Source organism: Toxotes jaculatrix, chromosome 2 (genome assembly GCF_017976425.1).
Source record: "Toxotes jaculatrix isolate fToxJac2 chromosome 2, fToxJac2.pri, whole genome shotgun sequence".
NCBI lineage: Eukaryota > Metazoa > Chordata > Actinopteri > Toxotidae > Toxotes > Toxotes jaculatrix.
This window is the reverse complement of record NC_054395.1, coordinates 4,078,357-4,102,842: the sequence shown is the minus strand read 5'-3', so window position 1 is coordinate 4,102,842 and position 24,486 is coordinate 4,078,357. Positions and strand designations below refer to the sequence as shown.

Below are 24,486 nucleotides of genomic sequence, written 5' to 3'. Positions count from 1 at the left end.
TAAACATCGGATATGGTCTATGCATATGTCTCACCAGAGAAGTCACTCTTCATAGCATCAAAAGCGTCCACAATGCCCATGTTTTTTAGGACATTGTTCAGGTTGTATGTCTCCTCCATCTTGAATCGAGGCAGACTCACATCAACTTTAGCTTCAGGCATCATGTCTGGACGAGTCCACTCCACAAATTTCTCATAGGTCAGCTGCTTCTCCAGCTGGGAGGAGGATACAGTGTCAACAGCTAGTCCTGTCAGAGTGCATGTTTAAGTGTGTGTGTGTTTTCCTACCTTCTCCAGACCTGTTGTATCATCCTGGATCTCCTTTGGTAGAAAGATGAGCATGCTGAGCTCCTTCTCTTTGTAAGGCATCTCTAGGATCTGAACAACAGAAGGTTTCACACATGCAGCACATGTGTAAACTGGTCAGACTTATGACGATTGCATTCAACCAGCAAAACCATCAACCTTCATGGGCACTCAAGTCTTTGTTCCTGTCACTTTCCCATGCACAGGCTCATTCCTAAAATCACAGTCAGTCTATCCATGACTGACAGAAAGACAAACTATGAGAGTGAAATTACTTTTTGAACAGGGGTGATGACTGATGATTGGTTGATGTTGAGGAGTTCTTACCTGATCATTTAACAGCTAATAATGACCGATTAATCAGTTGTTTGATTACCTGGCAGTCGATCTCAGGAATGAATCTCAGAGGAAAGTAAGCGTCCTGGGTCATCATCTTCACCAGCTTAGTTTCCCTCTGAAGAAAAAGAGCAGAAGAAGAACTCTGATAACAAATCAATAATAACAACATACAGACATGTGATTTAATATGATAAACTGATGAGTTTATTTTGAGTCTTTCTGTCCCTGCAGCTTCTAAATGATTAAATACAGCTTGAAGTTTCAAACATGAACTTTTAAAAGTGTTGAATCAAAAGAAATGTCAGATCATCAGTTCCACAACACAGACATAAACTATGTGTAGTTTTTAAAGCAATACACCAAAACACTGTGTTGCACTGTACCAGAGACCTGCACTGTACCAGTCATTAGACCTGCTGCCACATCCTGACTGATCACTGGCTGTTTTTGTGTTTCTTTGTGCAGTTTCACCTTGTTCAGTTTGAAGTCAGCGTCTTCAGTACGTGCACAATTGAATGTTTTGTTCCAGGTGCCTTTAAAGTACAGGGCATTGACCAGCACCAGTCTGGTCATTCTGTCCACGGTGCCTTCAGCCACTATATCTTTGATTTTACCTGAAACACATGATGGTGAGAGTGAGAAGTAAGGTCACAGAGAGCACAGCAATGTTTCCATCCACACATAGAGCATAGTTATATGAAGGCTCAGTGAGAAACAGTGAAGAACTCTTGTGTTTCCAGGCCTGTGTTTTGCCTCCTAACTTCAATTTACCACACGGGTGAACAGGAGAGTTTAACCTAATGAAACAGAGAGTTACTCCCACACACTTTCAGCATTAACACAGCAGCTTCTTTAACATATTCTGTGCTGGATTGATGGGGTCATGCACTAAACCCATAGTGTATATGTTACTGAGTGTGATCCACCTTTTGTCTTCTCCTCCACCCAGTTGTTGATCTTGACTCTGGCAGCTTCAGAGCTGATTTTGAAATCCACAGCCTCCAGCTCTGCGTTGTAGTGAGTCCTGGTTTGTGTTAAGAAATCCTGGACACACAAACAACACATTTATGAACTCACTGACACTAAATCATCTCTTCTCATTTAAAAAAAAATCATTGTTGCTTTGCTTTGCTGTTTGCTGACCTGTTTTAAAAATGTTAAAATACCTCTTTGTGCCTCTCATTCATAATGTCAGCACACACACATATGCATGAAGATGCACATCAACACACATTGGCATCACTGGCACCTCAATAAACTGGAAGGACTGCTCCCCGTACAGTCTGTTGGCCACGCTGAGGGCGTACGGAGCATCAGCCTTGTTGAGCTCACTCAGCAGTTGGGCAAAACCAGTGTGGACCTCATCCTGACAGTCCTGGGTTTTCAGACACTGTGGACAAACAAGACGAGTGGTAAGTATTTGCAGTAAACTACAAACAACTTTATAGGACTGATAACAATCTGCTCTCTCAAAATAGAATGAAAGAATATTGATCTGGAATGAAACTGTTGCAGATAACAGATTAACAAAATAAATGAATGATTTTGCCAGTTACATCAAAAAAATGAAAAAAAAAAAAGACATTTAAAAGGGTAAATGTCCAGGGAGCGAACTTGATAACAAACTCATCCCAATCTTAGAAAGAACATTGAACTGGGCCTTAGATCATAGTCAATGGGCAAACACTTGGTGCAGCTCTGTAATCACAGTCACACAAAAAGAAGATAAGGATCCTACTGATATTACAGACCAATAACTTTACTGAATGTAGACCAACATCTGTTAAGCAGCATTATAGTAGATAGATTGTCAAAGATCATCCTGTATATTATAGACCCAGATCAAACAGGCTTTATCTCCTATTGGAGAGAGTATGTATGGAAATTACAATCATGCTATTTAATAACACCAGTGAAACAAGCTAAATATAATTGTTTAAAAAAAAAAGATCAAACTGCTGGAAGGAGTGTTGTGTTGTGAATCTTATGTTATAGTCACATCTTCTGGTTCTGCCCATCAATACAGCCACTTGTGGGCTTTTTTTTTCTACATGTGACCCTAACCATCTTCTATAAAGCTTAACATCAGCCCACCCTGCAATGCCAGGGATGTATAAACACTTGATTTGAGCTTTAATTTCTACAGACAGGTGTGTGTGCGTGTGCATGTGTGTGTGTGTGTGTACTGTACTGTACCTCTGATATCTGTTTGGCTGTGTTACCCCTGGCCCCCAGTGTCACCATAGCCAGGGCTGAAGAGATGCTAAAAGGAGAGAAGAAGATATTTGCTGTCTTGTTGTTATCGTTCAGCTTTTGGAACAGGTCCAGACAGAAGGTGATGTTGGCCTTGGACAGAGGGACTGATGATGATGATGACGACGATGCCATTGTGTCTACAAAGAAAGCAGAGAAGTACATTCATCACTACAATCATCTATTGTTGGGACACGCAAACACAATGTAAGACTATTTAAAAAACAGGTCTCAGTATTTATTGTTTAGTATTTATGCAACCTCCGTTTCAGTGGGTGGAGTAAGGGGTCCATGCAGTCTGCCCTGAGACACTGATGGACCAGGCTGATGGCAGACAGGACTTCATTTGTCTCCTGATGCCACAGTGATAGGGACAGTTCGAGCACAGTCTAACAGCAGTTTGCCCCGTTTGCCCTATTTGCCCAGTGCTTCAGAGGAAACAGAGGACTGGAAGTACTGCAGTTGCTTCCTCTGGGACTGCTGAGTCTGCTCAGCTCTTGGAAAAGGCCCTGGTTCTGCTGCAGTGCCGTTGCTTCACAAGGTTTAGTCAGATAAGAGAATCCAAAGCTGCTGTCAAACTACCGCATGTGTGGAGAGCAGTCAGAGCCTGATCAGGTTCGCTCTGGGCACGGGGACACTCGGAACCAAACCCAGTATGGAATAAACATTAGCTTTGAAGCATGTTGGGTTCAAAAATGAGCATCACCTTAATCAAGTTCTTCCTGTTATACAAAGCGTCTACAAGGCAAATAATGAAATCCTGCCATCACACACTGAACGAGAAACATTATCTACTCACAGATTTCCTCTTGTCCTCTGGTGATCAGGAGTCTCTCTGTAACACAAAGATTTCTGTGTGTGAAGCATCCGTTGTAGACTGACTTATAGACTGACACGCCCCAACATTATCAGCTCAGGTTTCACTTTCTCATGTGGTTTCCTGAACCCTCTGTGTTTCTGCAGCTTGTGATGAAACAACTATTACTCAAACTTCAGTCATAGTTACTTCCTGTAACATGTCCTGTTTAGACTGTCCACTAGAGAATTCATGAGCATGGCCTTAATCAAGTTCATCCTGTTATACAAAGTGGCTAGAAAGCAAATAATGAAATCCTGCCATCACACACTGAATGAGAAACCGACTGCTGACTGACACACACTTTTCCTCTTGCTCTCTGGTGATCAGGAGCCTTTCTGTAACACACAGATTTCTGTGTGAAGCATCAGTTGTAAACTGAACTAAAAACAGACACACCCCTGACATTCTCAGCTGAGGTTTCACTCTGTCATGCTGTGTGGAAGCTGAAAGGTCAAATCATGCAGCAGAAGATGGTCCATTATGTGTAGAGCTGAACCATATTTTGTTTGTGGAGTCTTCCTCCCAGCCTGATTACCTTCTACAGAGGCACCACCGAGAGTCTGCTGACCAGCTGCATCTCTGTCTGGTTCGGGGCCTTCAAGTCCTTTGACTGAAAGTCTCGGCAGAGAGTGGTGAGGACAGCGGAGAGAATCATTGGGTCCCCGCTCCCCTCCATCTGGGACATTAGTCACATGCGCTGCCTAACCAGAGCCCAATGCCTCCTCTGACCCCACCAAGCCAGGTTCATCCCCCTGGCCATAAGACTGTTGAAGACTCACACACAATTAATAAACTTTCATCTATAGGCTGTAATAATCCCACCCCCTGTACCCTCCCCACCGTCCCATGGATTCCTCACTGGACTGTAACAAGCTGCTACCTCTGATAGTGCAATATCACTATGTCACTTTACTCTTTTACTGTCTCTTTTATTGTCACTTATTCCTTTATACACTTAGTAATTTTAACTCTTTTATGTCATATCAGCATTTTACATTTTATATTCTGTGACTATTTGGTTTTTGTATTTGGATAATTGTGCCCACTCCACTGCGAGTCGAGGTATTGATATTTTGTTTAATATATGCACCGACAGTGTGTTTGTTGAATGACAATAAAACAAGTCTAACTCTAAGTCTAAGTCTAAGGATTTCCGGGAAATTTGTGCTCCTGAAAATATTGGATGGGAATTTAAATGTAACTTTAAATGTAACAGTGACTCTAAACCTTAGGCCCCAGGTCTAAGACTCATCGTTAACATGAACAAACTGGAATCTATCGGATAAATATGACTTTAACCTGTCTAGTGCTGTTTCTATAATCCCAATGACATGTTCCAGTCTCTGTAATAAAATGCTGACCGTGTCAAATGCAGCACTAAGATCGAAGAGGACAACTATAGAGATGAGTTCAAGGTCTGAGGCCATGAGAAAATTGTTGGTAACTTCCACCAGTTCAGGTTCTGATGTGGAGGTTCAAAAACAATGATTCTCAATGCTAAACACTTTGACTGTAGCTACTGGACATTAAATGTAACCCTCCACTGGTTGAGTCTCACTGCTCCAAGGGACACAGTGCTCACACGGGGGAGCAGAATCGGCCGTCAAAGAGAACGCTCATGGTGGGGTTATGTCGGATGAAGAAGAGGAAGGGATGGTCGGCAGTGAAGTAGGTATCTGGTGCTCATCAACTTGAAAAAGACAGCAGTGGCAGAAGCAGCCTCAGTTCCCTCCTCGCCCCTGCTCGAGTGGATTCATTTAGACTGACATAATCATCATGACATAGCCAGGTTTCAGTAAGACAGAATAAATCAAACTGATAATTAGACCGATAATCTAGTTCAATCATCCACATTTAATTCTCCAGTTTTCTTTTGCAGTGGTGGTCTTAGTTTTTATTAGGTTTTCATGACTAACTCCTCTTCTGTTTACTTTTGATTTAATAAATTTAGGTGGTCGGGGGGCAGACACAGTTTCTTTGGGGTTATGGGAGGGTGACAGCTCTAATGGAAGCACAGAGAAGCATGTAAGACTGCAACTCTGCCTCCTGGTCTCAGCTCTGGGTTTCCATGGTTTTGGCCTGTTAATAAACTCGTCCAGATTTCTAGATATGAGAGCAGCTCTGTCCAAAGTGGGATGGATACCGTCCCTCCTAATCAGACCTAACACAGACCACAGGCCGAAGAGTCACTGTGAACATGTACTAAGTGGAATCCATCCCATAAATATGGTTTGATGAAGACTGAGCAGGACAACTATAGAGATGAGCTCAAGGTCTAAGGCAACAAGAACATCATTGGTAACTTTCACCAGTTCTGTTTTTGTGCTCTGTGATATCCTCTGAATCCTGACTGAAAATCTTCAAACACAATTCATAAAGACCTAAAGACCTTCTATGACTCTGTGGTGGCGTCAGCCATCCAGTACGGTGTCGTCTGCTGGAGCAGCAGCATAACCGAGAAGGAGAGGAAGAAGCTGGACAAAGTCATCAGGAAGTCCAGCTCTGTCCTGGGCTGTCCTCTGGACTCAGTGCGAGAGGTCGGGGACAGAAGGGTCCTAGCAAAACTGTCATCTATGCTGGACCATGAGTCCCACCCCCTGCAGGACGTCCTGTCAGCTCTGCAGAGCAGCTTCAGTGACAGACTGCTCCACCCTCGGTGTGTGAAGGAGAGATTTAGAAGATCTTTCCTTCCTGCTGCTGTCAGACTCTATAATGAGCATTAACACACGAACATGATAACAATTCCGGGAAACTATCAGTGAAATATCAGTGCAATATCAATGTGCAAATTCAATTATTAGTGCAATATCATGTGCAACATTAATCCTCATCTCATAACTATGCCCATCTCATATTTATGTATGTACATACTACAGATCTTTCTTAGTTTTAGTTCTTAGTTATTCTGTTATTGGAATAGTGCCTATTTAATCTTGTTCCAGCCATATTGGCCTCTTACTTATATTTACTTACTGTACTGTACCCCTGCTGTTGCTGAATGCAATTTCCCCACTGAGGGACTAATAAAGGATTTCTTATCTTATCTTATATGCAAATAATCACACAACTGATTCACAAGAGATTTTCCAAGGACTTCAGAAATAAATGGGACGTTGCATATAGGTCTGCAGGTGCATAAAACATCTGGATCACAGGATGAAACGTGATGAAACAAAAATGACTCAGATGTGGTTACAATCATGTTTTATTTTCAGAAACATGGTGCAGCTCACATGAAGCACTGGTCCAGTGTGCAGCAACACAGAAGTAGCAGGAACAAAGCTATAAATGCACAGTCAAAATTGCTTAATGCAGGGAGTTTCAAAGCTACATTTCAAAGCCTTGTACTTATTGTTCAGCAGCTCAACAGCTTGTTTGACACATCAAAAACAACAATTCTCAATGCTAAACACTTTGACTGTAGCTACTGGACATCAAATGTAACCCTACACTGGTTGAGTCTCACTGCTCCAAGGGACACAGTGCTCACACGGGGGAGCAGAATCGGCCGGCAAAGAGAACACTCATGGTGGGGTTATGTCGGATGAAGAAGAGGAAGGGATGGTCTGCAGTGAAGTACTTCTTTTTTAAACAGCCACTCTCAAACTGGCAAAAGACAGCAGTGGCTGCAGCAGCCTCAGTTCCCTCCTCGTTCACCTCCACAAAAGCCTTGTGGGAGACTTTTGACAGGAACAGGTCTCTGGCCTCTGACATGCCTGTCACAGGAGAGAGAAAGAATAATAACTGCACTTCATGTGTTTATCTATACACAATAATCAGTATGCAGGCCACCTTGTGCTTTGGACCTTTCTATGAGTGTACTACATTTAAACATCGGATATGGACCATGTATATGTCTCACCAGAGAAGTCACTCTTCAAAACATCAAAAGCGTCCACAATGCCCATGTTTTTCAGGACATTGTTCAGGTCATACGTCTCCTCCATCTTGAATCGAGGCAGACTCACATCAACTTTAGCTTCAGGCATCATGTCTGGACGAGTCCACTCCACAAATTTCTCATAGGTCAGCTGCTTCTCCAGCTGGGAGGAGGATACAGTGTCAACAGCTAGTCCTGTCAGAGTGCATGTTTAAGTGTGTGTGTGTGTGTGTGTGTGTGTGTTTTTTTTTTCTACCTTCTCCAGACCTGTTGTATCATCCTGGATCTCCTTTGGTAGAAAGATGAGCATGCTGAGCTCCTTCTCTTTGTAAGGCATCTCTAGGATCTGAACAACAGAAGGTTTCACACATGCAGCACATGTGTAAACTGGTCAGACTTATGACGATTGCATTCAACCAGCAAAACCATCAACCTTCATGGGCACTCAAGTCTTTGTTCCTGTCACTTTCCCATGCACAGGCTCATTCCTAAAATCACAGTCAGTCTATCCATGACTGACAGAAAGACAAACAAACTATGAGAGAGAAATTACTTTTTGAACAGGGGTGATGACTGATGATTGGTTGATGTTGAGGAGTTCTTACCTGATCATTTAACAGCTAATAATGACCGATTAATCAGTTGTTTGATTACCTGGCAGTCGATCTCAGGAATGAATCTCAGAGGAAAGTAAGCGTCCTGGGTCATCATCTTCACCAGCTTAGTTTCCCTCTGAAGAAAAAGAGCAGAAGAAGAACTCTGATAACAAATCAATAATCAAATAATAAATCAGTAATAACAACATACAGACGTGATTTAATATGATAAACTGATGAGTTTATTTTGAGTCTTTCTGTCCCTGCAGCTTCTAAATGATTAAATACAGCTTGAAGTTTCAAACATGAACTTTTAAAAGTGTTGAATCAAAAGAAATGTCAGATCATCAGTTCCACAACACAGACATAAACTATGTGTAGTTTCTAAAGCAATACACCAAAACACTGTGTTGCACTGTACCAGAGACCTGCACTGTACCAGTCATTAGACCTGCTGCCACATCCTGACTGATCACTGACTGTTTTTGTGTTTCTTTGTGCAGTTTCACCTTGTTCAGTTTGAAGTCAGCGTCTTCAGTACGTGCACAATTGAATGTTTTGTTCCAGGTGCCTTTAAAGTACAGGGCATTGACCAGCACCAGTCTGGTCATTCTGTCCATGTCGCCTTCAGCCACTATATCTTTGATTTTACCTGAAACACATGATGGTGAGAGTGAGAAGTAAGGTCACAGAGACCACAGCAATGTTTCCATCCACACATAGAGCATAGTTATATGAAGGCTCAGTGAGAAACAGTGAAGAACTCTTGTGTTTCCAGGCCTGTGTTTTGCCTCCTAACTTCAATTTACCACACGGGTGAACAGGAGAGTTTAACCTAATGAAACAGAGAGTTACTCCCACACACTTTCAGCATTAACACAGCAGCTTCTTTAACATATTCTGTGCTGGATTGATGGGGTCATGCACTAAACCCATAGTGTATATGTTACTGAGTGTGATCCACCTTTTGTCTTCTCCTCCACCCAGTTGTTGATCTTGACTCTGGCAGCTTCAGAGCTGATTTTGAAATCCACAGCCTCCAGCTCTGCGTTGTAGTGAGTCCTGGTTTGTGTTAAGAAATCCTGGACACACAAACAACACATTTATGAACTCACTGACACTAAATCATCTCTTCTCATTTAAAAAAAAAATCATTGTTGCTTTGCTTTGCTGTTTGCTGACCTGTTTTAAAAATGTTAAAATACCTCTTTGTGCCTCTCATTCATAATGTCAGCACACACACATATGCATGAAGATGCACATCAACACACATTGGCATCACTGGCACCTCAATAAACTGGAAGGACTGCTCCCCGTACAGTCTGTTGGCCACGCTGAGGGCGTACGGAGCATCAGCCTTGTTGAGCTCACTCAGCAGTTGGGCAAAACCAGTGTGGACCTCATCCTGACAGTCCTGGGTTTTCAGACACTGTGGACAAACAAGACGAGTGGTAAGTATTTGCAGTAAACTACAAACAACTTTATAGGACTGATAACAATCTGCTCTCTCAAAATAGAATGAAAGAATATTGATCTGGAATGAAACTGTTGCAGATAACAGATTAACAAAATAAATGAATGATTTTGCCAGTTACATCAAAAAAATGAAAAAAAAAAAAAGACATTAAAAAGGGTAAATGTCCAGGGAGCGAACTTGATAACAAACTCATCCCAATCTTAGAAAGAACATTGAACTGGGCCTTAGATCATAGTCAATGGGCAAACACTTGGTGCAGCTCTGTAATCACAGTCACACAAAAAGAAGATAAGGATCCTACTGATATTACAGACCAATAACTTTACTGAATGTAGACCAACATCTGTTAAGCAGCATTATAGTAGATAGATTGTCAAAGATCATCCTGTATATTATAGACCCAGATCAAACAGGCTTTATCTCCTATTGGAGAGAGTATGTATGGAAATTACAATCATGCTATTTAATAACACCAGTGAAACAAGCTAAATATAATTGTTTAAAAAAAAAAGATCAAACTGCTGGAAGGAGTGTTGTGTTGTGAATCTTATGTCAGTTATAGTCACATCTTCTGGTTCTGCCCATCAATACAGCCACTTGTGGGCTTTTTTTTTTTCTACATGTGACCCTAACCATCTTCTATAAAGCTTAACATCAGCCCACCCTGCAATGCCAGGGATGTATAAACACTTGATTTGAGCTTTAATTTCTACAGACAGGTGTGTGTGCGTGTGCATGTGTGTGTGTGTGTACTGTACTGTACCTCTGATATCTGTTTGGCTGTGTTACCCCTGGCCCCCAGTGTCACCATAGCCAGGGCTGAAGAGATGCTAAAAGGAGAGAAGAAGATATTTGCTGTCTTGTTATCGTTCAGCTTTTGGAACAGGTCCAGACAGAAGGTGATGTTGGCCTTGGACAGAGGGACTGATGATGATGATGATGACGACGATGCCATTGTGTCTACAAAGAAAGCAGAGAAGTACATTCATCACTACAATCATCTATTGTTGGGACACGCAAACACAATGTAAGACTATTTAAAAAACAGGTCTCAGTATTTATTGTTTAGTATTTATGCAACCTCCGTTTCAGTGGGTGGAGTAAGGGGTCCATGCAGTCTGCCCTGAGACACTGATGGACCAGACTGATGGCAGACAGGACTTCATTTGTCTCCTGATGCCACAGTGATAGGGACAGTTCGAGCACAGTCTAACAGCAGTTTGCCCCGTTTGCCCTATTTGCCCAGTGCTTCAGAGGAAACAGAGGACTGGAAGTACTGCAGTTGCTTCCTCTGGGACTGCTGAGTCTGCTCAGCTCTTGGAAAAGGTCCTGGTTCTGCTCCAGTGCCGTTGCTTCACAAGGTTTAGTCAGATAAGAGAATCCAAAGCTGCTGTCAAACTACCGCATGTGTGGAGAGCAGTCAGAGCCTGATCAGGTTCGCTCTGGGCACGGGGACACTCGGAACCAAACCCAGTATGGAACAAACATTAGCTTCGAAGCATGTTGGGTTCAAAAATGAGCATCACCTTAATCAAGTTCTTCCTGTTATACAAAGTGTCTACAAGGCAAATAATGAAATCCTGCCATCACACACTGAACGATTAACATTATCTACTCACAGATTTCCTCTTGTCCTCTGGTGATCAGGAGTCTCTCTGTAACACAAAGATTTCTGTGTGTGAAGCATCCGTTGTAGACTGACTTATAGACTGACACGCCCTCGACATTCTCAGCTCAGGTTTCACTTTCTCATGTGGGTTCCTGAACTCTCTGTGTTTCTGCAGCTTGTGATGAAACAACTATTACTCAAACTTCAGTCATAGTTCCTCCTGTAACATGTCCTGTTTAGACTGTCCACTAGAGAATTCATGAGCATGGCCTTAATCAAGTTCATCCTGTTATACAAAGTGGCTAGAAAGCAAATAATGAAATCCTGCCATCACACACTGAATGAGAAACCGACTGCTGACTGACACACACTTTTCCTCTTGCTCTCTGGTGATCAGGAGCCTTTCTGTAACACACAGATTTCTGTGTGAAGCATCAGTTGTAAACTGAACTAAAAACAGACACACCCCTGACATTCTCAGCTGAGGTTTCACTCTGTCATGCTGTGTGGAAGCTGAAAGGTCAAATCATGCAGCAGATGATGGTCCATTATGTGTAGAGCTGAACCATATTTTGTTTGTGGAATGTAACAAGAATTGCACGCTACAAGGTTTCATTGACTATGAGAAGCTGCAAGAAGGTAAAACATTTAGTAAATCAAAGACACCCACACGGAAACAATAAGAACTGGCTACAAAATCCCAGTGACCTTTCCTAAGGTGTGGTACAGGTGTGCCTGAAGCTCATGATGAAAGAAAGATTACTCAGACTTCACTGGAACCAAGTTCTATTTTCAAAATCTGGGTGGAGTTTCCATGGAGAAAGTTTTGTACTTGTTGTGGTGTGAAAGTGCAACAGCTCAACAGCTTGTTTGACACATCAAAAACAATGATTCTCAATGCGAAACACTTTGACTGTAGCTACTGGCAAAGAGAACGCTCATGGTGGGGTTATGTCGGATGAAGAAGAGGAAGGGATGGTCTGCAGTGAAGTGCAGTGAATAAATTTAGGTGGTCGGGGGGCAGACACAGTTCCTTTGGGGTTATGGGAGGGTGAAAGCTCTAATGGAAGCACAGAGAAGCATGTAAGACTGCAACTCTGCCTCCTGGTCTCAGCTCTGGGTTGCCATGGTTTTGGCCTGTTAATAAACTCATCCAGATTTCTAGATATGAGAGCAGCTGCGTCCAAAGTGGGATGGATACCGTCCCTCCTAATCAGACCAGGTCTTCCCCAGAAAGATACAAGGTTTCAATGGCCGTGAGAAGCTGCATGAAAGCAAAACATTTAGTAAATCAAACACACCCAGATATCTGACTGAGGAGTTGGACGATCAACGAAAAGATAAAATTCCAGAGAACATCACAAAAAAGAGATAACATCTCAAACAAGAGATAAGGTTCCAGAGAACCTGAGACTTCCACTTCAGATGGCAGGAAAGCTGTCTCTGATTGGATGCCAGTGTTTCCTGTTTGTACTGTGTGAGTTTTTAATTTTTTGTTGCAGTTTTTTGTGGCAGATGCTTATCAACAATTTACGGAAGAGGATTAGGGTCATATTTGGAAAAAAAAAAAAAAAAGTCAAAATTCTCAGGAAAAAAAAATCTGAATTCTGAGATTGAAGTCAGAATCCTTAGATTAAAGTTTTTTGCGGCAGCTGCTCATCAGAGATTTATCAAAGAGGATTAAGGCCACATTTGGAGAAAAAAAAAAGAATTCTGAGATTACATTCAGAATTCTAACTTTAATTCTGAGAATAAATTCAGAATTCTAATTTTAAACTCACAATTCTTTTTTTTTTTTTTTTAATTTTTGCTGTTTTTGCTTTAAACCTGTAATCTCACTTTGTCTCACACTGTAAGCTTGACTGGGACGGTGCTTAAAGTCTGGACAGGCTGGTTTAAAAGCAACGGCAAGACCACAGCTGTGACACTGACCAGTCAATACATCTGATTATTATGGAAGTTCAGCAATCGCACAACAAGAACTGGCTACAGACTCACTGTGACCTCTCCTAAAGCTATTCAGCACAAACACAAATTCACCTTTGTAATCTTATTTAAATATGCACTCTGCATGCTTTCCAACCTTCCCACACAAAGAGGATAATAAAAACATGACAATCACACTCTATCATTCCCCCCAACCCTCCCCACATGCACCAGTAATACTGTCAGATGTGAATCCGTCACTACACTACTGTTAACAATAATAACACCCCCCACCCCAAGTCCATTGGCTGGCTGTCATGTGTCTTCCATGCATAATCCAGGGACAGGCGCACAGTAGAAAGGGGACCATCTGTTCCACGTCCTCCGCTATCAGACCGTCACATCATCTCCTCACATCACATCACACCCCCATCAACATCCTGAGAGGATTCTACTCATTTTCACCCTAAATCTCAAGAGTTACAGGGTGACCCATCAAAGGTCAGATGTCCACCACATTAGTCTGATATTAATGTTATGTGGCAAATCCCTGTCTCCTACAACAAACATTGTCATAAACGCAAAAACGCACAAAATACAAATGACTGATTATTGAGGATGACATGGTTAAAGCCCACTGGGCTGTGTGTAGTATGAACTCTCACCTCTATGCTCTTCTGCACATAGTTTATATGGTCAGTAGTACAAGTTGAACTATATTATAGACTTCTTATGGCACATTTAACTTTACCAGGGTTGGTGGCTCAAACACGCCTCTAAGAGTCCCATTCCCCATCACGTGCACATGTAATGTCAGTAATCTCCTTTGAACTCGGCTGCTGGGGATGAATTCATTCTGAATCTGGTTCTGTTCCTCTAAAACCAAAGAGATTGTTGTGGACTTCAGGACAAGACCTCTGCAGAATCCCCCACTGACCATCAATGGTGCTGCTGTGGACAGGGTAAGCAGCACTAGGTTCCTGGGGGTGCACATCTCTGAGGACCTCTCCTGGACCAACAACACCACATCACTGCTCAAGAAGGCTCAAACACGCCTCTACGAGTCCCATTCCCCATCATGTGCTTCTTCTACCGAGGGAAACAGCTTCATCCACCAGGCTGTCAGGATGCTGAACTCCATCCACTACCTCCCTCCTCTTCCCCCAGCCCCTGGACCACAATCCAACTTTTCATCTGCTGCTAATAAACCATCTCCTGTGCACTGTTTCATTCTGAACTTTACTCACTTAATAAATTTGCACTAATGCCAACTATGCTGCTGCCATACTGCACATTCTGATTGTACATAGGTTTTCTTTCTTATTCTACTTTATTTTACCTAAATACTTATCTGTACATAAGCTTTACTCTTCTATTTTTTAATCTTTTTTCTTACTTAGTGGCACCTCTCACTTGGTGAGGGAGAAACAGTATTTCAATTTGTCTGTATGTCCTGCACATATAATGTTAGACGGAGTTGGGTCAAGGTTGGCCAAGGCAGAACAACTTTAAGTTGTAAGTTCATCCTACCCATTGAACAGAGTGTCCAGGGTCACCATTAGTGACTCTGTGTCTTATATGGATGTGATGTCTCATTGTCTCAATTTTAAGAGGAAACCTCCTGTCACAACACAGCTGGCTTCTTTCAACATGAAGGTGCAGTGGCTCTACTCTGAGCTCCCCCTGGATCTTTGAGTTCCCTCTAAGGGTGAGCCCAGCCATTCTACAGCTGCTCGCATCCATGATCTCATTCTTTCAGTTTCTACCCAAAGCTCATGACCACAGGTGAGGGGTGAAACATGGATAAAAAAGCCTTCCAACTCAGCTCCCCTTTCACCACAACAGCCCAGTACAAGAACAAGGCCCTGAGACACTTAAAGCTCTTCAACTGGGGCAGCAACCATGGCCTCAGACTTGGAGGTACTGACTCTTAAACTGACTGTTTCACACTTGGCTGCTCACTAACACAGTCACATGTCACAGAGCCACAGCTCATTATGTGGCCTGTGTCTCTCTAAGCCTCCATCTGTCACCTGTCCCGCTGCACTGCAGCATCATGTGATGTGACGGCCTGATGCAGTGAGAGACAGAACTGTGATTATTCCACTGTGATGTTAAATAACACATCTGCATTCAGACGCGCTAATACAACGTGGAGCTTGTGGAAGCTGAAGTCATAACAGCATGTTGACTTTCTTTTTACTGTAATGTTAATTGCGTGTTTAACCCATCTTGTCTGTAACTTTGTGTGTAGCCTTGTTTAGCATGGACAACAATCATTGCTACTAGCTGCGGTTTCGTACTGGAACATGTATCATATCAGAGAGAATATCTCCAATCATACAAGTAATATCTCTGTTGGTCTGACTTGGTTCACTGATAACAAATAATTGCACATTCCTCTCTCCCTCCTCATATACACTCATACATACGACTGCCATCAGTCTGATTGCAGATTTGGTTTGGCCCTGGTGATGGTGATGGACCAGGCTTACGGACAGACAGATACAGACAACATCAAATCTATTTGGCACCCAAGGAAGTTAAAGGTAACTACATACAGGAAGAAGGAATGGGAGTCCACAATAACACACAGAGACATTAGAAAACATTCCAACAGCTGACCTGGGAAAATTACTTATAATACAGGCATAATAAGTAAAAAGTAAAGCAACTGTCAAAGTGCTATTTAAACCATGCATCTATGTTTGAGCTGATTTTGTCATTACTATTGGATAAACCCAAAGTTACTTTGTCTGAATCCAGATCCACAAGCCAGACAAGGTCACTTGAATTGTTGCACTTCATTCCTCCCAGGTGTCAGTGTTTTCTCATCACTGTCTTGTATGTTGTTTGTTGTAGTCTGTAATAAAGGTCTTGAGTCACTAAAAAATATACATCTAAATCAAATCCTGGATGAACAAAACTACATTAGAAAGATGTGGTCATCAAACAGTTTTGTCAGACAGAACAAAATGGACTAACAACATTCACATCAAAGCAAAAATATTTTTATTACTTTTTTTGTTATCCTCTGCCACTCACTCCTTTATGTTTCACACAATGAAGTATCCTGATAATCCTTGTTCATCGTTAGTGATCATAACACATGAAGCCCTTTCAAATTGGAGATTACAAATCTAGTTGGCACCCAAGTGACAGTAAACTCAGACCGGGAGTTTGTCCAGAGAGAGACGTAGAATCTCAACAGGCTGACAGAGGCTCTTCATGCCTGCTATTCATGGCCCCCACTCACATACGCGTAGAGTACCCCTGCTTTTGAATCTGCTTTCCGAATCTAGTCAAAAATGGGGCAAAACCCAGAAACAAATCTGCAAAAAAAAAAAAGATCAGTTAACATCTACAGGATGTCAACAGTCCTGCCTTCATCAGACCAATGGTAAACTGACATATTCTAAAAGAAAATGTTGAACAGCTGATGATTGACAGACAATAGAATGAATGAATGATGTTCCATGTCATCAGACTGAAACACAAAGGTCAATTTCATGAAGCCGACATGTAAAATATTGACATTCATGGGGATATGTCCATGTACTATTAAAAGTTTAAACAAATATGCTTGTTGTAGCTGTAAATGCAAACAGAATTTGATACCTGTTGCCATGAATACCATAAAGATGTGCTGTAATGCACTCAACCAAGCATTTTATTAGGAAAACCAGACTAAAACTGGGTAGTTCTTCTCTTTGTTCTCCAAGCAGCATCAGTTCTTGGTGGCATAGATTCCACCAGATGTTGGAAACCTTCCTTTGAGCTTCTGCTCCATGTTGGCATGATTCATCACGTCATTCATGCTGCCAATCTCCTGTTCGACCACATCCCAAAGGTGCTCTACTGGATTTAGGTCTGGAGAGGCCACTGAAGTTCACTGAACTCACTGTCATGTTGATGAAACCAGTCTGAGACGACTTTTAGCTTTGTGACATGAATCATTATCCTGCTGGAAGCAGCCATTAGAAGATGGTGAACTGTGGCCATGAAGGGATGAACATGGTCAGTAACAATACTCAGACAGACTGTGGGATTCAGACCATGATTGGTATTAAGGCCTAAACTGAGCCAAGAAACATCCCCCACACCATCACACCACCACCACCACAGGTCTGGAATGTTGACACAAGGCAGGTTGGCTCCATGGATTCATGCTGTTGATGCGAAATTCTGACCAAACCATCTGCAGCCTCAGCAGAAATCCAGATCCATCAGACCAGGCTATGTTTTTCCATTCTTCAACTGTCCAGTTTTGGAGAACCTGTGTCCACTGCAATCTCAGATATGAATGACCTCTGACCTATGACTTCTCTATGCTTTTCTCAGATCTATCGGAAATATTATTGCATCAGTGGATTACAGCAGGCCTCTGGACTAATCAAAAGTCTGCAATATCAGAAGGAAATGTTACTTGCAGAAGTTAAATCAAAAATATCTTATTCTACCTGTAAACCATTACTGCAATGGAATCGCCAAGAATGAATGAGTCTGCCAATTTGCAAAGTTACCAACTTCAGTTTTGAAAATAGAAAAAGATAAGAAGCTTCTGTTATAGTACCGGGAAACAACAAAAGACACGAAATAAAAATAACTGTTGATAAATGAGAGTATTCAAATATTTCAGAAAGCTAGCTTTCAAATCCCGACATCTGCTCTTTCAACAACCAAGAGGCTGTTGAGCAAGGCACTTAGCCACCAGCTGTAGCAGTGGACCCTCTCAGTAGAGGTCTGGGGCAGACCTGAACTTCTGAAAACCTGAGGATCCGACCCAAATCAGGTCTTTGTAGCGCACTGCACTCTGGGTAGAATCAGACTTAAAATGTCGACTATTTTTACAATTATTTTGTAAGCAAAGCACAGCTGCTTTTCTCATGACTTATATGACTCATTGAGACAATTTTATTCAATTCATGAGAAACTACTTCAAAAGAGCTGAAAGCTTTGGATTGCAGTTTGTGGTGTGTTTTAGTTGCAAGGGTCTGCACGCAGGGATAGACCACTGCAGTGAATCTAATTTTTAATGCAGTAAGTCCCACAAAATTGTGATAAACTGCCTAAAATTGCATTTGGATACAGCTTGTTTTATCCTGTGTAGTATAGTATGGTGGATGACAACCACTGCAACCCACAAAAGGCCCAGAATGTTATATTTTTTTTGCTATAGCTCTTGCCTGGTTTGACAACTTCTATGATCTGTAACATTAGCCCAGTGGAGCACAGGATGCTCCCCTGTACGCAAATATAAGAGTGGAGAAGTGAATTCAGGATCTGAAGTTGACAAACCACGGTTGTCAGGATCCAACATGTAGCCTGCAAAGTTATGGCAAGAATTTAAAAATCTGTGATTGCCTAGTCTGACACATCTCAAAGGACCAAAATATCCTGTAAGCTGATCCTGACACAATTCCCTTTTGAGTCGAGTGTATGTTTCAAGACCTGTGAAGACTTCAGCTCCCACTGTTACCTTCATACTTGCACCATAGGTAACACCTGCTGGAGACATGTTTTGTATTTCCCGAGGTGCATCTTAATCTTTGATTCTCTATGGTCTCTTCATCTCCACCTAGAATATATTTAATCAGTCTCAATCTTAATGAGGAGGTCTGCATATTTTGTTCCCAAGAGTGGTGTAATAGCTGTGCGATGCTACAGCTCTCCTGTTTGTAACAAAAAAACAAAACAAAAAACAAAACAGTGTCTCCACAGTCAGTACTGTCTGCCCAAGTGGAAATTCCTACATTCAGTGAAAGCAAAACCTCTTAATAGTGATTCAAGCCAAACTGATGTTTCCCAAATTCTGTGACTCTCATGACAGCGCACGTATAATCTTGGATTGAACATGTTAAGAGCTTTCTTGGTTTGGCATTTTTCTCAACTCATGGTCACTGCTCTCGTGTTTTGTCAGGCTCTCTCTGGGATACCAACAGGACCTCTGAGCAAGAGTTTTGTGCAAAACACTTGCACCTTATGTAATCATTCCCCCTGTCCTTTTGCTCATCAGTCGTTCCCTTCCTCCTCATCTCCTTTGCTGCCTTTGCTGAGGCGCTGGAAGCAGTGGACTGTTGAAGCGAGAAAGAAGCTGGTCATGATGGCTGCCACCGAGACGGATATGCCGGAGAAGATGACGATGAGGTAGTCGGTGAGGGTGAGGGTACCGCGGCACTCCCGGAAACTGTCTTCAGAGAGTAAATTGAGGGGAACACGACGTCCATCCAAAGGCAGGGAGCACTCTATCCCCTCCATACCTGGGAAGAGAGAAAGCAACAAGTGAAGCAGCTCATGGACATCCAGGACACTGGGCTTTCATGCCTGTCTTAACATTCTGACTCGCAACTCCTTTCCAAGGATAAATGGGTGTTCACATGAAATAGAGCACTGCATTGAAAAACACAAGGGGTGGGATGCCCCTGTGGACTTGTTATGGCGCATACCACACAACTGCAACATTCACCTTTCAGTTCCCAGGCAGAGAACCTCTGTTGCATGTCATACCTGTCTCTCCTCCAATGTCTCCAGTCTCTTTCTACTGACTGCCAAATAAAGGCAAATACACGGGTCGCTGGTGATAAAACAAAACTTTTTCAACACCTATACAGTGACCTGAGAAAAAACTCTTGTCCACAATCAGTGTAAACGGTTCAATGTTAGTTATCTAACCAGTCACTGCAACAGTTCTACAAACCAAACATCAATCTATCACTGCTTTGCTCTGACAGAATGAACACTAGTGATGATAACACTGCTTTGGTGCACTTTTAGAAACAGAAGGCCCAGTTTCGAGAACAGTTGACACAAACTCCACAATCCTGTTTCAGTTTGCAAAAAAAAATTCAATGCTCAAAATGGTGTTTCAACCGCTTCATATATTTAATTGCCTCCTACGCCTTTCTGTTTCAAAGCTTTCATTTCATTACTCTGTCATTGTAAACTGTTTGCCAGACCCTAGTTTCTGAATGAAAAAAGCTTTTTGTGACAAATCCAACCTGATCCTGATCATGTAACACAGTATGTAGTACAATACATGATATGTCTGGAGTAATAACTTTCACTCAGTCTTCTATGGAAATATTTCTTCTTTACATCTGCTTTGATTGCCCTTACATTCAAACCAAACAGTGACAGCTTATACAATTTAAGATTTTCTCCTGCAAAGCACACACACATGTGCACGCACGCCCCCCCCCCATGTGCGATTCCACCGCCTTGATCCCTGTCGTCCCCAGTCTGAAATACCTCCGACATACTGCGCAGTCTGCTTCGTAAGCATTTCCAGCAGCAACCAATGCAAGTAATCATTATCCTCAAATCAGTTGTTGTTAAACTTGCATTCTTCCATTTTCATAAATCTATGGAGACTGCCTCTGTGGGCGTCATCTCTAAGCTGTAACCCCCCTGAACACACCAACAGAAATACAACCAGAATTCATCCACATCTTAGTAACTACAGGAGATATTATTACTATTATTATTATTACGTAACCATTTTAAAACAAAACATTAAATTTTTATTTTAGATGTGTCTTGGCGTCTTTGCAAACCATCATTAGCAAACAGTGTTTCACGACACCAAGAAATAGAAAGCTAGTGGTGTGTTTTCTGTGCCGATGGACTGCAGCGTCCTGGAAACATTTTGTCCATTGTGCAGAGAGAGGCTCTTCCATTTTATCCTGATTCCTCCTTAGCACCGCTGTACCCAAGAGTCACTAGACATCATTGTCAAGTGTGTGTGTGCGCGAATCACTGTAAGACCAGAAGGGGTTTTCCACATGAAAAGGGACTCAGTGACCTCATCGCTTGGTGATGTTCCAGTCACGTGGCGCTACAACAGGCAGCCAGACTCATGCTCACACAGGCATGCAGGAGACAGACAGGCAGAAACACATCCCCTCACACACACACACACACACACACACACACATTCGTTTATATGGGCACATGGACAAAAAGCACACAGACGTGCGCCAAAATGTGTGTTTCACAAACTCATGCAGAGGTGCACACATGCAGAAACACGTGTTTAATAGTATGTACAAATGTTTCAGGTGGACACAAACGCACACAAATGCACACAAATGCACACAAGCATATTTTACACACAGTATTACATAAAACAAAGATAGGTGTGCACATACACATATCTACAGGAACACAAAATGGCAACACAGAGATGGGTACACACGGCTGTACACATGCATACTATATGTGCAGTACGCACACAGGTGCATACACACAAACACTGAGTTGTTGTGAATGTAGCCAGGGCCATGCACACAAAATGACTGCAAGGCAGTGTCCTCTGAAAGCTCTGCACAGACTCCCAGAAACATCCACATTTATTTTGTTGAAATCTAAAACCATTTCATTTCATTCAATGTGATTGTGTGTGTGTGTGTGTGTGTGTGTAGCTGTGTGTACAGACTTGTTTTGCTGTTTGGAATCAGTCTAGACATGGGTAGCTGGTGTCAGTGTTATGGTGTCAGGTGTACTGTAGTACTAAATAAGGCATATTACAGTATGTAGGCTGCCTTGTATTTCTCTCACTCATTCTTATTTAAGACTCCAGAGCCATGACAGCAGACTGAAGTGACTTGTTGTTATTAACCTGAAATTCAAATTTGGCCGTCACAGGTTGCTTTTGAGGTAACTGTTCAGCTTCTCTGCAAAGTGATTGGGTTTTTACACACCTACACTATGGTGTTCATATGACGGTTGTTAATAATGTAGAAGACTTTATCATATTTGTTTGGTAGCATTCATGCTAACACTTAAATACACCTTCATTTCCCTGACACTGACACAGATTTACTGAACTGTTGTACTTATTTACAATTTGCTTTTGTATTAAAATTTTATATTACTTTATATTTACTTTATATTTATACTCTGTGACATTTCAAGAAAATACTGTACTTTTTACTCCACCACGCTTAGTTGACAGGTACTAGTTATTTTACAGATTTTGGAGAACTTATATTACCATGTAAAACATGGCATAATACTATACAATAAATTACCCAACAGCATTTAAAATGTTTTTCTTACTCAAATTCTGTTTCAGTTGTGCAGCTGAGCCGGTTTTGGCCTTTTTTTTTTTTTTTTTTTTTGTGATCAACAGACTGGAATGGGTCACAAGTGGCAGATGATCAACATCATTAACTAACAGTCAGCAGAAAGATCAGGGTGGACAATCACATCCCAGATCATGCCAGGAACTATCTATGGACAAGACATAAGCTTTACAATCTCTCCCATACATGGCTGTATTGTGTGATTGATGTTCATGGTTGAGCCACGGTCCGACAACTGAGCAAACTTCAGCTGGTGCTGAAGGCCATGACACACAGCTGAAAGTTTAACTACAAGCCAGTCAATTAAAGTCATTTTACACACACATTTTTTAGTACAGTAGTGGTGTGTAGTAATGTGCAGTCATATAAGTATGACTTGCAGACGCTGTGAATCAGTGTTTATCTGAAATGACCTGTGATGAACCTGATTATCATCTTTATATTAACACTGATTCAGTTAACAAGTGAAGACTAGAACTTCCATCTTTTCATTTTTGCATTGACCTGGGAAGAATTACACTTTTTGATATGTGTGTATCATACAGAGTTTATCTTCATGTAAACTCCTGATATCTGAAAAACACTGGGCTGAGGTCAGTGCGGTTCAACTACACTGATGTCTGTATGAATGCCTTCAGTACTGTGCAGTGTGTAACGATGGCTGTGTCTCATCCACTGTGTCTGGTTCCACAGCTCTGCCTATCCTGATTCTGATGATAACACGTAATGTCAACTCTATCGCTCAATAAACAAGATGTAATTGTCCTCAAATTCACACCCACAGAGAGTTTGCTGCACCTCTGAATACAAAGATGGAGACCTGCTGTTAGTCAGAGCACTCTAAACAACAAGATTAGCTGTTTACAATTTGATGTTTTTGTCAATTCCTTGGCTTTACTTTGTTCTAATTGCAACTGATCAATCAAATGTCATGATTTAAATGTACCTCAGGGGATTGATTAGATTTCCTGTTTTCTGGCATGGGGTAAATGACTGCAGGTCCATACCTTAAGCAGAATATGTCTTACCCGTTGGGAGCTTGTGGCGGTTCTCTGTCAGCCATACAAAGAGTTTGGCAAAGTGGCAGTTGCAGAGCCAGGGGTTTCCCTCCAGACGCAGCATTCGAAGGGAAGGCAGGGGTTCCAGGACTCTGACATCCAGCGCTGTGAGGCCATTTCTTTCTAGCTCTAGCTCCCTCAAAGAAGTCAACCCCGTAAAAGCGTCCCTGCCTACCATGTTTAGGAAGGGGTTGTTTCCTAGTCGCAGTTTGATCAGACTCCTGGACTCCCCAAATGTCCCTGAGGGGATTTCCGTCAGGTTGTTGCTCCCTAAGTCCAAGAAGACTAATCTGGAGGAGGTGCTCAAGGTCCCTGGCTCCAGCTGGGAGAGGGAGTTATTCCTGAGGTCCAGATAGACCAGATCACTGTAAAGTACCAGGAAGTCAGACGGGATCGAGGGAATCCAGTTGTTGGAGAGCAGGAGACGGCGAACATCCAGAGGGATGGAGTCCGGGACCCTGGTTAGACCTTGGCCGGTGCAGTCAACAGTGTGATGGTCTGGACATAAACAGCTGGATGGGCAGTTGTGACCTCGCGTGAGCAAGGTGGAAGAGATCAAGGCAAGGAAAGGCTGCAGCCAGTTAATGCATGGTAACATTGTTGAGGGGGCAGCAGCATTAATCAGGAGACAGGGGGGTGAGGGGATCTCGACAGGGGGTGAGAGGGGAGGCCAGGGAAATGGACAGATAGGCAGGTTGAGATCACAGGAGGGGAAAGGAAAGGAAAGGTCAAATGATGTAGGTTCAGCGTGGCTCTGGCATCCTTTCGTGCTCTCTGAGCTGCAAAGCGAGAAAAAGCCATCGAGTAGCCAGGGACCGCTGTATTCTGGGAGATCATGTAACAAGCAGTCTGGATCAAATAGCAGCCTGCTGGCTTTGAGGGAAGAGAGGGGAGGAGCAAAACAGAAAGCGTGCAAGAGAGTGGTGAGGAGGGGAAGAGGGGGGTGTGTGAAAGGGGAGAGGATTAACACAGAGGTAAATAGAAGCTAACAAACCGGAGGCGAGGGGGGCGGGGATTTTGGGGTAAGCCACGAGACATGTGTTTGTGTGTATGTGTGTGTGTCTATGTAGACTAACAGGAACAGCCCTACATGCCTCATTA

At 42.4% G+C, this 24,486-nt stretch overlaps 4 protein-coding genes across 8 annotated transcripts in view; all 4 read right to left on the bottom strand.

Annotated features, from left to right (window-relative positions):
• Window positions 1–4,098, bottom strand: part of LOC121198495 (leukocyte elastase inhibitor-like) — a 13,156-nt gene extending 9,058 nt beyond the window's left edge. Inside the window, exon 1 of one of the 2 annotated variants that reach the window (XM_041062706.1) lies at window positions 4,048–4,098. The gene's annotated coding sequence lies outside the window, so the exon portion shown is untranslated. Of the gene's footprint in view, window positions 1–3,696; window positions 3,740–4,047 lie in introns of those variants that run through there. The other variant, XM_041062715.1, reaches the window with a different exon arrangement.
• The window catches only part of LOC121198515 (leukocyte elastase inhibitor-like), an 11,953-nt gene extending 605 nt beyond the window's left edge, over window positions 1–11,348 (bottom strand). Inside the window, exons 1-8 of one of the 3 annotated variants that reach the window (XM_041062726.1) lie at window positions 11,326–11,348; window positions 2,841–3,042; window positions 1,894–2,034; window positions 1,571–1,688; window positions 1,116–1,258; window positions 682–759; window positions 288–377; window positions 35–215 (exon numbers count right to left, since the gene is read on the bottom strand). In XM_041062726.1, the coding sequence (XP_040918660.1) occupies window positions 35–215; window positions 288–377; window positions 682–759; window positions 1,116–1,258; window positions 1,571–1,688; window positions 1,894–2,034; window positions 2,841–3,032 (943 nt within the window). In that variant the 5' untranslated portion in view covers window positions 3,033–3,042; window positions 11,326–11,348. Of the gene's footprint in view, window positions 1–34; window positions 216–287; window positions 378–681; window positions 760–1,115; window positions 1,259–1,570; window positions 1,689–1,893; window positions 2,035–2,840; window positions 3,043–3,696; window positions 3,767–4,047; window positions 4,067–11,325 lie in introns of those variants that run through there. The other 2 variants (XM_041062745.1, XM_041062735.1) reach the window with 2 other exon arrangements.
• Window positions 6,965–24,486, bottom strand: LOC121198564 (leukocyte elastase inhibitor-like). Of its 2 annotated transcripts, XM_041062810.1 has the most exons (9): window positions 11,329–11,460; window positions 10,473–10,669; window positions 9,521–9,661; window positions 9,197–9,314; window positions 8,742–8,884; window positions 8,291–8,368; window positions 7,893–7,982; window positions 7,619–7,799; window positions 6,965–7,472 (listed from the first exon to the last, which is right to left on the bottom strand). In XM_041062810.1, exons 2-9 carry the CDS (start codon window positions 10,662–10,664, stop codon window positions 7,243–7,245), a joined length of 1,173 nt encoding a protein of 390 aa, XP_040918744.1. In that variant the 5' UTR covers window positions 10,665–10,669; window positions 11,329–11,460; the 3' UTR covers window positions 6,965–7,242. The 2 variants fall into 2 exon arrangements, with proteins under 2 accessions (XP_040918744.1, XP_040918752.1); XM_041062818.1 differs by lacking the exons at window positions 9,521–9,661; window positions 10,473–10,669; window positions 11,329–11,460 and adding exons at window positions 16,621–16,624; window positions 24,476–24,486 and having other exon boundaries at window positions 6,966–7,472; window positions 9,197–9,346.
• lrrc38a (leucine rich repeat containing 38a) lies at window positions 19,257–23,983 on the bottom strand. Its single transcript, XM_041063231.1, has 2 exons — window positions 23,356–23,983; window positions 19,257–19,504 (listed from the first exon to the last, which is right to left on the bottom strand). The coding sequence occupies exons 1-2, from the start codon at window positions 23,981–23,983 to the stop codon at window positions 19,257–19,259; spliced, it is 876 nt and encodes a 291-aa protein (XP_040919165.1).

Bases quoted from the DNA above. Each gene is read 5' to 3' on its own strand.
- LOC121198564 (XM_041062810.1), bottom strand. From the start codon at position 10,664: ATGGCATCGTCGTCATCATCATCATCATCAGTCCCTCTGTCCAAGGCC. The intron at 9,662-10,472 runs GTACAGTACAGT...GTTTGTCCACAG, and splicing joins CAGCCAAACAGATATCAGAG to TGTCTGAAAACCCAGGACTG. The intron at 7,983-8,290 runs GTAATCAAACAA...TCTGTTGTTCAG, and splicing joins TTCCTGAGATCGACTGCCAG to ATCCTAGAGATGCCTTACAA.
- lrrc38a (XM_041063231.1), bottom strand. From the start codon at position 23,983: ATGTTACCATGCATTAACTGGCTGCAGCCTTTCCTTGCCTTGATCTCT. The intron at 19,505-23,355 runs GTAAGACATATT...CTCTCTTCCCAG, and splicing joins CCGCCACAAGCTCCCAACGG to GTATGGAGGGGATAGAGTGC.